General features: G+C 38.7%; 2 protein-coding genes across 4 annotated transcripts in view; one reads left to right on the forward strand and one right to left on the reverse strand.

Annotated features, from left to right (window-relative positions):
* Positions 1–11,477, reverse strand: part of zzef1 (zinc finger, ZZ-type with EF hand domain 1) — a 55,203-nt gene extending 43,726 nt beyond the window's left edge. For all 3 annotated transcript variants that reach the window (XM_065250164.2, XM_065250163.2, XM_065250161.2), the window contains exons 1-7: positions 10,885–11,477; positions 5,720–5,864; positions 4,907–5,101; positions 3,505–3,688; positions 3,108–3,307; positions 2,704–2,914; positions 2,241–2,357 (exon numbers count right to left, since the gene is read on the reverse strand). In XM_065250164.2, the coding sequence (XP_065106236.1) occupies positions 2,241–2,357; positions 2,704–2,914; positions 3,108–3,307; positions 3,505–3,688; positions 4,907–5,101; positions 5,720–5,864; positions 10,885–11,322 (1,490 nt within the window). In that variant the 5' untranslated portion in view covers positions 11,323–11,477. The remainder of the gene's footprint in view (positions 1–2,240; positions 2,358–2,703; positions 2,915–3,107; positions 3,308–3,504; positions 3,689–4,906; positions 5,102–5,719; positions 5,865–10,884) is intronic.
* A 642-nt stretch (positions 11,478–12,119) lies between these two features.
* cyb5d2 (cytochrome b5 domain containing 2) lies at positions 12,120–14,127 on the forward strand. Its single transcript, XM_065271465.2, has 4 exons — positions 12,120–12,520; positions 12,617–12,757; positions 13,013–13,199; positions 13,291–14,127. Exons 1-4 carry the CDS (start codon positions 12,226–12,228, stop codon positions 13,478–13,480), a joined length of 813 nt encoding a protein of 270 aa, XP_065127537.2. The 5' UTR covers positions 12,120–12,225; the 3' UTR covers positions 13,481–14,127.
* Positions 14,128–14,251: the final 124 nt, after the last annotated feature.

A 14,251-nucleotide genomic window follows, 5' to 3' on the forward strand; every position in this document is an offset into this window, starting at 1 on the left:
TAAAAAGGATGAATCCATCCTGCCTTGTATCAACGGTTCAGGCTGGTGGTGGTGGTGTAATGGTACAGGGGAAAATTTCTTGGCACACTTTGGGACCAATTGAGCAATCGTTTAAAGGGATAGTTCACTTTAAAATTAAAATTATGTCATAATTTACTCATCCTCATGTTGTTCTAAACCTGTATGAATTTCTTTTTTTTTTTTTGATGAACACAAAAGAAGATATTTTTAGAAATGATGGTAAACACACAGCAGTAAGTGACCATCGACCAAAGTAGGAAAAAAATATTTTGGAAGTATTGTGATAAATGATGAAGAACATAATTTAATAAATGATGGTAAGCACACAGTTGACGGTACCCATTAAATTCCATTATATGTTTTTATTCCTACTATGGAAGTCTATGGTCACTTACTGCTGTGTGTTTACCATCATTTCACAAAATATATTCTTTTGTGTTCATCAGAAAAAAGAAATTCATACAGGTTTAGAACAACATGAGAATGAGAAAATGATGACAGAATTTTCATTTTAAAGTGAACTATCCCTTTAAAGAAAAATACCACCTTTTTCAATATTTTCTTATAGCGCGTTGTGAATGTGTTAGCATTTAGCCTAGGCCCATTCATTCCTTAGGATCCAAACAGGGATGAATTTAGTAGCCACTAAACACTTCCATGTTTTCCCTATTTAAAGACTGTTACATGAGTTGTTAAAAGATAATTCTGGTATTTAACACTTGGAGTCTCATTTCTGGTTTGTTTTGGATGAACCACAGTGATGGACACTGAAATTTTGACAATGGGTCGTGTCTTGACTTTTTGACTTGTTTAGAAGCATCTTTTGACTGCTTCAGAATGGAAGTCAATGACCATGCACAAACATGTCATTAAAACAACACTTAACGTTCATTTTCAAAACTGTGCTACTCACCGAGTGGTTTGTGGTGTTCGTTGATGATTAAAAACAAGTTGTGTAGCGAAATACAGTTTCTGCCGTGTTTTATTTGGCATTTTGTAAAATTCAATTGACTTCTCTTGGAATGCGGATGCGGAAAAAAGGTATACCCCGGCCTTTAGTTTGCAGCACTTCCACCTCTGGCTTAGTAACATCATCATGAGGGGGGTTTATAGGAGTGATGATGTTACTGCCCCAGAGGTCGAAGTGCTGCAAACTAAGTGCTCTTCCGCCATACAATATAGTTCTCATTTTTATCTGGTTTATTTTGTGCCACAATACTTACTCATCTAACTACGCATGTCTTTAACTTTTTCCCCGTCATTGACAAGTTATCTTGTCAATCGGCAATACCGCTATTATCCACCAGGTGGCGCACTTTCGCAACTTATAAAACCCAGAAGTATCGCCCTAAGGCAAACAGCTGTATGTCCGTTTAAGTTTTGAGGATCGCTCTGCATCTGATCTCTTTTAAAAGAACGTTACAAAAATTTAATTATCTCAGCTTTTTGCTCAAATTTTGAGGTGATAAAAAGAGAACTGATGAAGGAAGGATGAAAAGTTTTTTTTTTGCTTGAAAGCAGAGAGTCTGTTCTTTCAATTAATATATTGTATGTTTATATATTTAAAGAGCAGCATTTTCTGGGAGGCATTACATTTTTGTGAAAATCATGAAAAATGCTGGTGGGGAAAGAGTTAAATGGGGAAACCATGGAAGTGTTTGGTGCTTCTAAATTCATCTTTGTTTGGATCCTAAGGAATGAATGGGGCTAGGCTAAATGCTAACACACTCACGACACACTGTACAAAGATTAAGTGCACCCATTGAAAAAAGGTAGGTATGTATTAATCGTCTAAGTTGAGGTAAGAACATCCTAGCCACATCCTATTTGAGTACCATGTCCATCCCTTTATGACCACATTGTACCCATCTACTAATGGCTACTTTCAGCAGGATAATGCACCATGATGCCACAAAGCTCAGATTATCTCAAATTAGTTTCGTGAACATGACAATGAGTTCACTGTACTTTAATGGCCTCCACAGTCACCAGATCTCAATCCAATAGAGCACCTTTGGGATGTGGTGGGTAGGGCTGTGACGGTTGTTATAACCACGATCATCAGAACGCGTTCCTCACTTGAACCATGTGTTGTTTCACAGATGGAAGTGCTACAATAACACACATTCCACATGGTACTACCAAGGTGTACCTAATAAAGTGTATAACCACGTGCTGAGTTGTGTTTGAGCTAAAGACTGTAAAACGTTGTTTCTTACTCTGCTATGCGCAGTAAAAATCCATCCACCTCTTCTAGAATGTTTGCAGAGAAAAATTTAGGGAACTCTGTTGAAGACGGTGTTAAGGAGAGAGGGGGCATGTGCTGTAAGGCTTTCCTGGAGAACAGCAACAAAAACAGTCAAATGAAATAGAGGATTTCATCAAAGCCATAATATCTAAACAGTACCATGGTATTACCGTATTGTTTTAGAAATGGTATATCATGATTTGTTTTCGAGACATGTATTATGGTAATACAATGAGTTTTATTCAAGTACTCTGTAGTAAACAATTTATGAAAATATGCTTTTGTTTTCAGTACTAGTTTTACCATCTGAAACTGTAATATGGTACTACTGCACTATTGTAAGTGTAAACCATTATACATGTCTACAACATAAAGCAAAAAAAATTTGATTAACTATGCAGCAAAATGCATTAGTTTTTTTTATCTTCACTTACTGTGTGCTCTGTAAGACGGTCTGCGCAAGCACCGGGTTTGTTTCCATGGACGCAGTGACCAGAGATGTGAGGAGTGACAGATACCATATAGCCGAGGCGTCGGATACCGAAACCTCTTTGCTCTTGGTGATCTGGTAGCCCATTGTCTTCAGACCGTGAATACGCGTGTCACATCCATCGCTCAGGCAACGCTTAATGTTTATCTGAATATCTGAGAGACAAAAATACATGCAAGTACATTCAGAAACATTTACAAGGACACAACCGAAGTTAATCCAAAAAATGCCACTTCTTACTGCATGTAGTAACTGTATAAAGAATGTTGCCAGTTAAGGGGTTAAAACTACAAAATTACAAAAAGCAGCTGAATAAAATGAAAATATGCTAAATAAGGGTGTGCTTACAGGGATGGGTGATGTTGGCATTGTCCAGCAGCGGTACGTATCCCGTGACATTACTAGGAATCCTCACGTCCCTGATCTCCTGCAGGGACCGACGGTTCTTCCCCACAGCTATAGACACCAACTGAGGCATGTAGCTGTGGTCATTTGATGCAACCGCAATGGCCAGACGTCTCAAAACTATATCTGGCTTCATTTTTAACCTGTGCCAAAAGTGGTGAAGGTATTAATCAAATAGAAATGTTTAAAAAGTTTCTTATGTTCATGTGTCATCACGGCAGGCACTAATATCTTACTGCTACTTAGTAAAGGTTAAATAAGGTTGTTTACCATTTTACACACTCAGAACTCAGTTATTATTTTAATTCATTATTATATTAAATTTTATTTGAATACATGCCTTATCCAGTGTGAGCGAGCGCTGCCGTCTGACTGCCAGAAAGACACAGTCTCTCCATTGGTCATTTTGTGGATGTCAGCACTGTTAGACGAAGCCTCAATAGAGCTGTAACACTGGCTGACAACTTTGACCTTATCCACGTCCGGGTCATGATTTAATTCAGATCTATATTGGATGTCTAGATCTAAGTGAAGAATAAAAGACATTTTAAAAAGATTGAAGTAAATATGTTATTTATAATAAATTCATCTTTTACTTTAAATGAGAAAATCTGTGCCAGCAGTGATTTCAAATTCAAACTTTTGACTGTTTTCATACAAGAGATGATGTGGGCAATTCCATGCAAATGTCAACCTTATCATAAAAAGTAAAGTTTTTACCCAAAATGTTTAACCATACATCTTAAAAGTCAATATTTGGTGGTTTAACCTTCTAAGACATACGTGGACATCACATTTTTGTGTTGTTTGCACCATAATACTTAATTCTGTGTAACTGAAACCTTTTGTACACGAACATGGACAATTACTCTGCTTCATGTTCAAAGAAAAATATTTGGTTATTATATTTATTGGTTCTTCAAATAGCTGGAAGAAATCAGAAAAAAGAAAAACCAAAGCTCGGGTCTTAGGAGATTAAATACACATGCAAGATTTTTTTAAGTTTTAAATAATTTTTGCATTATTTTTAATAGTTAAGTAAGGGCACATTTCAGAATAGTCATGCACATAATGGAGAAATGTTGTTTCTTCCTCATAAATGCACATACATAAATTAATAATTACAAAAAAAAACAAATATTATATGTTTAAAAAGCCATATCTTCTTCATTTGTTGGATTTGATTTAGGGATGCTAAACAATTAATCGCGATTAATCGTTAGCAGAATAAAAGTTTTTGTTTACATCACATATGTGTGTAAACTGTGTATAATAAATATGTATATATATAAATATGAACACATTCATGTATAATTTTAAGGGAAAAAAAATTATATATTAAGTATTTATATTTATATATAATATAAATTATACATAAATATACAAATGTATATACACATGTAAACATTTCTAAAACATATGCATGCATGTGTGTACATTTATTTATACAAAGTTAATATACACAGTTTACACACATATATGATGTAAACAAAAACTTTTATTCTGCTAACGATTAATCTCGATTAATCGTTAAGCATCCCTAGTTTGATTGCTTCCTGTTTGTGTATTTTAATTCACAAAATTCCTACAAATTATGTTTTCCCCTTTTTTACAAATCCATAATGCATACATGGTAACATAAATTTCGAGTGATACAAAGCCATATTTTTCACTCTCATTTTCCACTGTCTAAACAAAAGCTACGGTTTTAAACATGCGCTGAATTGAGCATTGATTTTTACCTTTCTCTTTCTGCAGTAAGTAATCCAGGAAGTCTTGCACTACAGATGACCTCATAGTGCAGATGCTGTTGTAGCCCTCCAGCACAGGGAATGGGATGGAACTGCTGGGGATGCGATTCCTGTGCAAAAACTTCAGGATCTTGGAGGCATGTGTTTTAAGACGATCTTTGGACTTGGAGAATATATCCACAAATCCTGGAGACACATGGAGGGGTCAGAAGTGTAACAAAGTAAAAATGGAGTTGTCTACAACTCTGCATAATCACATGTAACCATTTCAGATCATGTTGTTGCCATTGCATAAACTTAAACCTGACCCTGTTTGTGAAATCTAGTCTTGGGTTTCATAATCTAAATTATAAGATTAGAAGCATCAGAGTTTGATTTCACATTGATTTCAATCTCAAGATAGATATCAATGTAATATTGTTCAATTCAATTCAATTTTATTTATATAGCGCTTTTCACAATTGTTAATTGTTTCAAAGCAGCTTTACATGAATAGATATAAGTGGAAAACACTGAATAATCGATAGATAATATAAGAAGAGAGAATACAGCGGCTAAGAATAAACCGTACAAGCGAGTGTAGTAATAATGTAATGTATACAGTAAAGTGCTAAGTTAAGCCAATGTAGGCTGACTCTCCCGGGACTCTATTGTCCGAGAATGTTCTTTACAGTTTTATGTAGAAGACAGTAAATAACAAAATAAGGACTTTAGCTGGGTTTTCACATACTGGGTCATAAATGTCACCGTCTAAATTAAGGAGTAACATCCAAATAAGTAAGAATCTTTATGCCTGCTACCCACCTGGTGTCAGAGAGCACGCCTGGAGCTGTCTGATCACATGACTGAGTTCTCCCTGCAGATTGGCTCCATTGGAGTTCTTTAGTACCATGAGCATGTTCTCCACATCAACAATCCCATCACCCTCAGCATCGAACTGACCAAAGGCCTATACAACACAGGTAAAAGAAAGGATTGTTTTGGTAAGTGCATCCTAAAAGAAATGAATAAAAGGCTGTATCAAAGGCCCTGTCCACACATATTTTCAAAAGCGTAGCTTTTTCTATGCGGGTTTGGCCATTCGTCCACACAGAAACGCAGTGTCAGGTGACTAAAACCGAACTTTTATACAAACTCCTGCCAGGGTGAAGATTTTTAGAAATGCCGGTTGCACGTTGTTGTGTATGAGGTGAAACCGGAGTTTTTGGCATGGGACATGCTGAGGGAAACTCTGCAATGGCTTCTGATTGGCCAACATGGCTGTACAGTTAGGGATATATCGCCAACTGTTGGTTTGTCATGGGCCAGTTACTTGTTTCAAGGTATACCGAGGTTTTAAACAGTCGAGGTTTCAAAACCACTAACATTTTCTGTAATACCGTTTGCAAGGTATTACCTGGGTTTACACAAAATTAATTAAATCATTAAGTCATGTAATTTACATTTGATATATATTACAAAAAAGTTTACAAAAAAAAAAAAAAACATTTTAGTGTTGGCAAATGGCAAAACCGCAATACTGTGAAACTCTGGTATTTTTGCTTAAGGTTAACATACCGCCAAAATCTCATTTGGCATGCTATTGACAGCGCTTCATACTGGGATTTTGTGTGTTTGTGGAGATTGTTTTTGCGAAGGAGGTAAAAACTCCTTTTTATAAAGATACCATGTACGTGTGGACTAGGCCAAAGACAACAGCCATGCTATCAGCCTCTGTAGCTGCCTCAGATAGGCTGACTATTGCACACACAAGCCAGCCTTTGAATCATTTGAAAAGCAAATGACAGAGCCACGTTTACAGCAGTGAAGCTCATGTTAAAGCTTAAAGGAATAGTCCATTTTCTTAAAAGAAAAATCCAGATAATTTACTCACAACCATGTCATCCAAAATGTTGATGTCTTTCTTTGTTCAGTCGAGAAGAAATTATGTTTTTTGAGGAAAACATTGCATGATTTTTCTCATTTAATGGACTTTAATAGAGCCCAACATTTAATACTTAACTCAACACTTGACTTAACAGTTTTTTTCAACGGAGTTTCAAAGGACTATAAACGATCCCAAAGAGGCATAAGGGTCTTATCTAGCGAAACGATTATCATTTTTGACAAGAAAAATAAAAAATATGCACTTTTAAACCACAACTTTTCGTCTAGGTCCGGTCCAGCGTGACCTAATGTAAATGCGTAGTGACATAGGGAGGTCACGTGTTACATATATGTATCACACATTTGTGGACCATTGTAAACAATAAACTGACACAAAGACATTAATTAGTATCAGTTGACATACAACAACGTAAACACAGGGGCGGAGTTTTGCGTTCGTCCTCTGTGACCTCTTGACGTCATGACGTATTGCATGGGGTCACGCTGACGCATTACGACCGGATCTAGTTGTAGTGTAAAAGTGCATATTTTTTATTTTTCTTGTCAAAAATGACAATCGTTTCGCTAGATAAGACCCTTATGCCTCGTTTGGGATCGTTTATAGTCCTTTGAAACTCTGTTGAAAAAAACTGTTTTCGCGCTTTCGTGTGTCTTGTGAATAGTATGCCATACAGACCCGTTTGCCACTGAACCTGCATTAACGACGACAGTGGGGCTTCCGGCCTTAGTCAAACGGGTTAGCACGTATGGTCGGGTTGCGATGTTTTTGGCGTTTTCTCATGGTCCTGTAAATGGTATACAATATAGACCCGTTTGCCACTGAACCTGCATTAACGACGACAGTGGGGCTTTAGGCCTTAGTCAAACGGGTCGTCAGGTTTCATTTTCTCTTAAAGATCGGAAGGTGACCCTTATTTACCATATATACCCTCGCATTGGGTCCCCAATTTGCTAAATCCTCAACTGTGGATAACATAATTATGCCGCAATAGTTAGTCTGTCTGGAACTAAGCTGAGTTAAACCACATCACTGTGTGACACTTCAATACATATGAACGGCCGCTACGCTAATACGATTTTGTTTTTCTCTCCCTGTCTCGTCCTCGACCCGAGGACAACGAGACAAACAGACCCAGTCCCGGTAGATGTGAAAGTCGGCACACCTCTGATCTACTGGCCGTCCTTCAATGTTATGCCCAGCTGATGCCTGACCAACGATCACCGGCAGAACCGCTTAATCTCCGCTAAATCTCCTTATCCGTTCTCCCAAGGGTTTTTCCCTCCTAGGACTTATTTTTCCTCGGATAAAAGCCCCGGGGGGTTTTTTTTTCTCCTAGGGGGTTTTTCACCCCGGGGAGGCAGCCTTTTTGGGCTTTACCTAGCTTCCTCTTCTATACGTTGCTTTAGTAATACGTGCACTTATAATATTGAGTCATAGCCGCAGCAAATTTAACTGCTCATGCTATCATGTATTTTGTTGTGCTATCTGTCGTTTTTCTGTGCTTTTCACTGCTTCTATTTATGTAAAGCTGCTTTGAAACAATTGACTTTTGTGAAAAGCGCTATATAAATAAAATTGAATTGAAAAAAATTGAAAAGTGTTGAGTTAAGTATTAAATGTTGGGCTCTATTAAAGTCCATTAAAATGAAAAAAAATCCTGCAATGTTTTCCTCAAAAAACATAATTTCTTCTCGACTGAACAAAGAAAGACATCAACATTTTGGATGACATGGTGGTGAGTAAATTATCTGGATTTTTCTTTTAAGAAAATGGACTATTCCTTTAAATAAGGCACCACTGAAACAAAATGTTTGAAAGAAATGTGTTTTTGAAAAGGTATTGTAGCATGAAAATACCACGTTTTATTTTTGGCACGTGTCATGCTCTTTGGTGTATCTTGAAAATACAATGATACATAATACGAACATAATTTAGTACCATAGCATAATTTAAAAGCTATGGTGCGGTAAACATCTGATAACATCAACACAACCATAGTACCTTGTGTCACACTATAAGGGGCGGTTTCCTGGACAGGAATGAACTAAAGCCTAACTAAAAAATATTACTGATGTGCATTTTGAGGCAAAACAAAGGGCACTATTGTATTTTAAGATCTGTCAATGCAAGTTATTTTCAGTTTGGACAGCTATTACAATTATTTAAGTCTAGGGCTAGTCTAATCCCTGTCCGGGAAACCACCCCTAAGAGTATTGTGAAGCAATCACAGATAACTGATGTATCCAAATATAGGAGTTTTTTTACCAATACCGATTATAACAAACACCTGCTGGCCAGGCACGGATTAACGCACGGGCCTGCTGGGCACTTGCCCAGGGCACTGGGCCAGCAGGGGGCCCTGTCAAATTTACTGTGTCTATTATTTTCAAATAAATATTTTAATTTTAATTTTATGTTCAGTAAAATTGTGTGAAAACATGCGCCGGCCGCGGGCGTAAAAGTTTTGGTGTACACAACCCCTGAGAGTTCAAAAATATTCAACTTTGAGTGAAATCTCCGCTCGTCAATGTCAGTTCTCACACGGCCGTCCAATTACAGCGGAGGAGGGGCGGGACATTACCACAGCAACCAACCGGCTTACAGCTGAAGTATCACAGCTACCAAAGCGCTCGGCTGAAAAACAGCTGGCATTCGGCGTCCTCAAGGCATTTTCAGCCGCGTTTAAAAGTTTTGGTGTTTCCAGCCCCTAAATGCCTGTGGTGAACGAATGTTACACCTGAAATGTAATGAAATGTCTGCTAAATGTAGAAATGTAAAATATTTATGGAATCTTCTCCTGTGATATGATTTGGAGAGGTCAGAATCTTTTTGATTGAGTATGTTGTACAGTATGTTGTATGTTGACAGATACTGGTAAGATATAAATAAACCAATATGTGGTGTGAAAGTACAGAATATTGTGTGCATTCTCTCCCCATGTATTAGTGACATTGTTAATCCTGTAAAATGGGGCATACAGGCAGAGGCGAACCAACACTTGAGCCCTGTGCATACAGGTGCAACGCTGTTGCCCAAAAAATTGGTAAAGAGGGGCCTTTGAGACATCCGTGCCCAGGGCACATCATCGCCATAATCCGTCCCTGCTGCTGGCTGAATTTATACCAATATTTATCACTTCTTAACTTAATACGAACATTTGCTATTAAAAAATATTATCATTTTTAAATCACAGCTGCTTTTTTCATGTTACAGCCAATATAACAGTACTACTAAATTGATCTGCTGAAAAATATTTGCAGTCGATACATCCGAGCATGTCTACTGATTGGCTCCGGATAGGGTTTAGATTTAATGCACTTTGCTATTATACAGTTGAGAGATGGTTTTACACATTATGCAAATATAACGGAACAACAGGGAAAGGTGTTTTAACTCATACAGATATGGTATTAATTGTCACATATTAAATTCTAACTTTTATTAAAGTTCATCACATGAAAACCTTTTTTTCTGGTTGACAGCCATATACCTGCCTGACTGGTTGTGGGTCAATATCTACTGGTCAATGTAAACAAACCCTTGCAACTGCTGCTTCATGAAAAGCAAAATGTAAAGTTGCCCACAGAGGGTGCCACACCTATGAATTCTAGCAAGGCAGCTAAACTAGGTTTTGAGACCGCTGATCAATAACCTGTCTCTAATAATATGACCATATCAGTGGTCATGTTACACAACATGACCACTGATATGAGTAAGCAGGTTTACATTATTAGCTTAGTAGTTAGGCATGTAGGTGACTTAACGATTTATAAAAAACAGCAACTACAGCATGCTGTAAAAAATGGTGAAAGGCTGCATTCAAGTTTAATCAAATGGGTTATTAAATCAAATTGGTTATGAAAGTCAACTTCGATTAGTGATGAGTTGACATAACTTATAAAAACAAATTATTTAACTTATAAAGTTCAAGTAAAACTTACATGAGTTTTACAGTGCAGGTGCTTAATATCTCAAGGGAACTAAATGTGGGTGATACGTTATTGATCACTAACAACTTTTTAAATACCAGCCCAGATTTGTAAACCACCATGTCATTCATTATGTCAAGAATCATGGTTACCTCCTCGCACTCATCTCTTGGCGCGTCTCTGCTCTCCAGCATTTCGCAGAACTGCTCCAGTGTTACGGACTCCTCACCGCGGCTCAGCCGCTCCTCCAGCCACCGCACCAGAGCGCTGTCGTTCCGCGCCAACACCGACTCCGAAATGGCGACCCACGAGTCGCTCATACGGGCCGCCGCCTCTCTAAGTTTCACCTGCTCGAGTAAAGCTTCGGGCGTGGGCAGTCCATAGCTCGGTGTCGGCGTGTTCGTCGACCCTTTTCCGCTTCTTCCCGAAACGGAGCCGCCGCCTCCTGCTCCGCCGCCGCCACCTCCGTTGCCAGCCCTGGTTCCTGTGGCCGCAGAGGCCGGGCTGCCATCGGCGAACACCGGGCTCTCAGTTTCTACATCTTCCTCATCGCCGCTCCCAGCGCCACAGCCACTCTCTGCGTTCCCCATTCTGTTCTTCGACCTCGGGCTGTCCTCCGATCGCCTTCAGCCCGGGTTTTAGGTTAGTTTCAATCTCAGGTTTGACCAGTCCAGATTGCTTTGCCAGTCAGTGCGTTCCTTCGCTGTCACTACCGCATTGACAGGCTCCGCCAGCTGACGTCATTCTTCTTCTTCTTTTGTGTTTAATGGCGGTTGGTAAATAAGCTTTTGGTGAATTTCCGCCATCTGGTGGATGGAGTGTGAGGACCTAGAATAGAATGGAAAATACTACTAGCTACGAAATAAGGAGATTTTGTAATGATTTATTCCTTACATTCTCTACGATCCATTTAGTTCTTCCACAAGTTGAGCTTGTTCATTACTATATCCCTCACAGTGAACCAACACATACTCCACTGTTTCTGCCACCCCCACAATGGATGCACCAATCTGTCTCACTTTTTCCTATCATGTGTAAATAAAAATCTGGTGTGACCAATGGGTAGCCTTTAGAGAATTGTATCATCTCTTCTGGTTCCATATTTTCTCTTTTCACTCCCCACCTCATCCTGAATATTATTAAGATGTCTTCCTTTTGACTCCTATTCCAGCTCTCAGTCTCTTGACAGATATTTAAAACAGCTGGACTATACTACACTTTTGATTCAAGTAATTAAAACATAAGACATTTTTGTTTAATTTGAAATGTAGTACACTAAATCAATATTTTTTTTTTTATAAAAAAATAAAGGTGGATGTTATTTTTAAATCCAAAATCCATTGGTACAGGTTCCGCATTTGCGCATGCGCAGTCCCGATTCCGGAAATATACGATGTTGGCCGATGTGATTCAGACACCTGAATGTCAGCAGATCTTATTTCATATGCAGACTGCTTGATGGTTTGCTTTTGCCAGTTAACACTTTATGCGCAATGTTTAAATATTTAATAGTTCTTATTTCAGTGGTCTTGGCCGTATGGACGGTGCCCGAATGGCTCACATTTCCGATTTATGGAAGTGTTGTAAATGTATTACAGTCGTGGCTGCGGCACACCAGTGGTCTGTCAGCATCTACTCCGGAGCGCATGCTGACCGAAGATGAGCTGTCTCTTTATAACGGAGAGCAGAACAGTAAAGGATTGTACCTGGCGATTTTAGGACAGGTGTTTGACGTTGAAAGAGGGAGGAAACACTACGGCCCTGGGGGCAGTTACCATTTTTTCACAGGTTCATTTACTAATTGCTTTAAATGATTTACTAGTAACTTACTGTAACACAGCTTTACATTCTCAATACACACCTGAAATCACTGTGTGTGTTCAGGTCGCGATGCATCACGGGCGTTTATCACAGGTGATTTTACAGAAACAGGTTTATCAAGTGATGTCTCGGATTTCGCTGACTCACAGATTGTGGCTCTTCATGACTGGTTGACATTTTATCAGAGGGACTACACTCCAGTAGGTAGGTACCGTAATGGTTTTGCCGATATTTGTCAATTGCTTTAAAATCTGACACAAGCTACATCTACTTGTTAAGTATGTTCGACTTTATGCGGCGCTGCAAGAACCGACCGGCGGATGACGTCAAAGTATCGCGAGACCGATTCGAGAAATAATACATTCGAATCGTTCTTGCGGTACTTTGACGTCATCCCCTTGCCGTTTCTTGCAGCGCCCCATAAAGTGTTAACTCCCCTGTTTGGCCCCTTTGCTGCAGGTAAATTGATTGGCCGATTCTACACAGAGACCGGGCAGCCCACAGATGCCTTGCGGCAGGTGGAGTCTTTCTTGTCCGAAGGGTTGAAGAAAAAAGCTCAGGCTCAGAATGAGATGCAGCTTTACCCATCATGTAACTCAGAGTGGAGTGAATCCAATGGGGGACGGGTATGGTGCTCCAAAAAGAGGTAATTGTTTTAGACCTACTGTACTGTCCTGTCCTGTGTATGCTTTTGCCATTTAACTTAGTTTAACACAAGTATTTAAAATTTTCTGTAGCGGTGGAATTCAAAGAGACTGGGTTGGAGTACCCAGAATGCTCTTCACCCCTGGATCTGGCCACTCCCGATGTGTGTGTATTCAACTGTCCAATCCAATGCATTCAGAAAACCGAAATCTCAGAGAGTACACGGATTGTCCTCCTCACGCCGACTCCTGTCGTATCACCAAAGAAAAACTTCAAGCGTAGCTCATACTCCAGGAGATGCTGAACTTGGTTTGGGTTTAAAGGACCACTTCCTCAACATGGGCTGGCCTTAGAAAGATTTTAACTAATGTTATGATTTATTGTACCAGCAGTTATCATGCAATTGACAGATCACTGTTATTTAATTTCCAATATAATCGATTGTTGATTAAATAAGACAAATTTTTGTTGTTGTTGTCCTTTATGTAAAGTTGTCCTCCCTTTCTTGAAAAGGATACTAGAGGCGGCGACAGGCTAAATATCTGAGCATACAGATACCATACAATATGCAGAAAAGATTAAACAGAGGCCAGATTTTAAGTTTGTCACATAGACAAAAGCACAACCTGCGTTAAGTACAAAACAGTTGTAGTGGTCAAAAATATTATACACATCTGTACAATTTAACAATACAAACAGACTGTGGACTCTGCCCCTCAAACAAACAAACTTAAAATATGATCATAAAAATGAATTTTGATAAAGTGCACCTGTTAAGCGTGGACATGAACAAGCATTTAAAATATGACAGCTCAACATAATCTCACATTTTACACTACTAAGACGACAGGGTAAGCATTTACTGGAATGTAACTTTTGGTGATCAGAAATTAATAAATCAAGATTATGATGACCAAAAAAAAAAACAAGCTACAAATGATCTCATGCATATGCATAGTAAGCATATCATATTTCTGCACTCGAGAGATTTGCAAGGTATGATTTCAATTCAAGTGTTTTACAATGTTTAGTATTATGTAATCGCCAATGGAT

Source organism: Paramisgurnus dabryanus, chromosome 5 (genome assembly GCF_030506205.2).
Source record: "Paramisgurnus dabryanus chromosome 5, PD_genome_1.1, whole genome shotgun sequence".
In the NCBI taxonomy this organism is placed as follows: Eukaryota; Metazoa; Chordata; class Actinopteri; order Cypriniformes; family Cobitidae; genus Paramisgurnus; species Paramisgurnus dabryanus.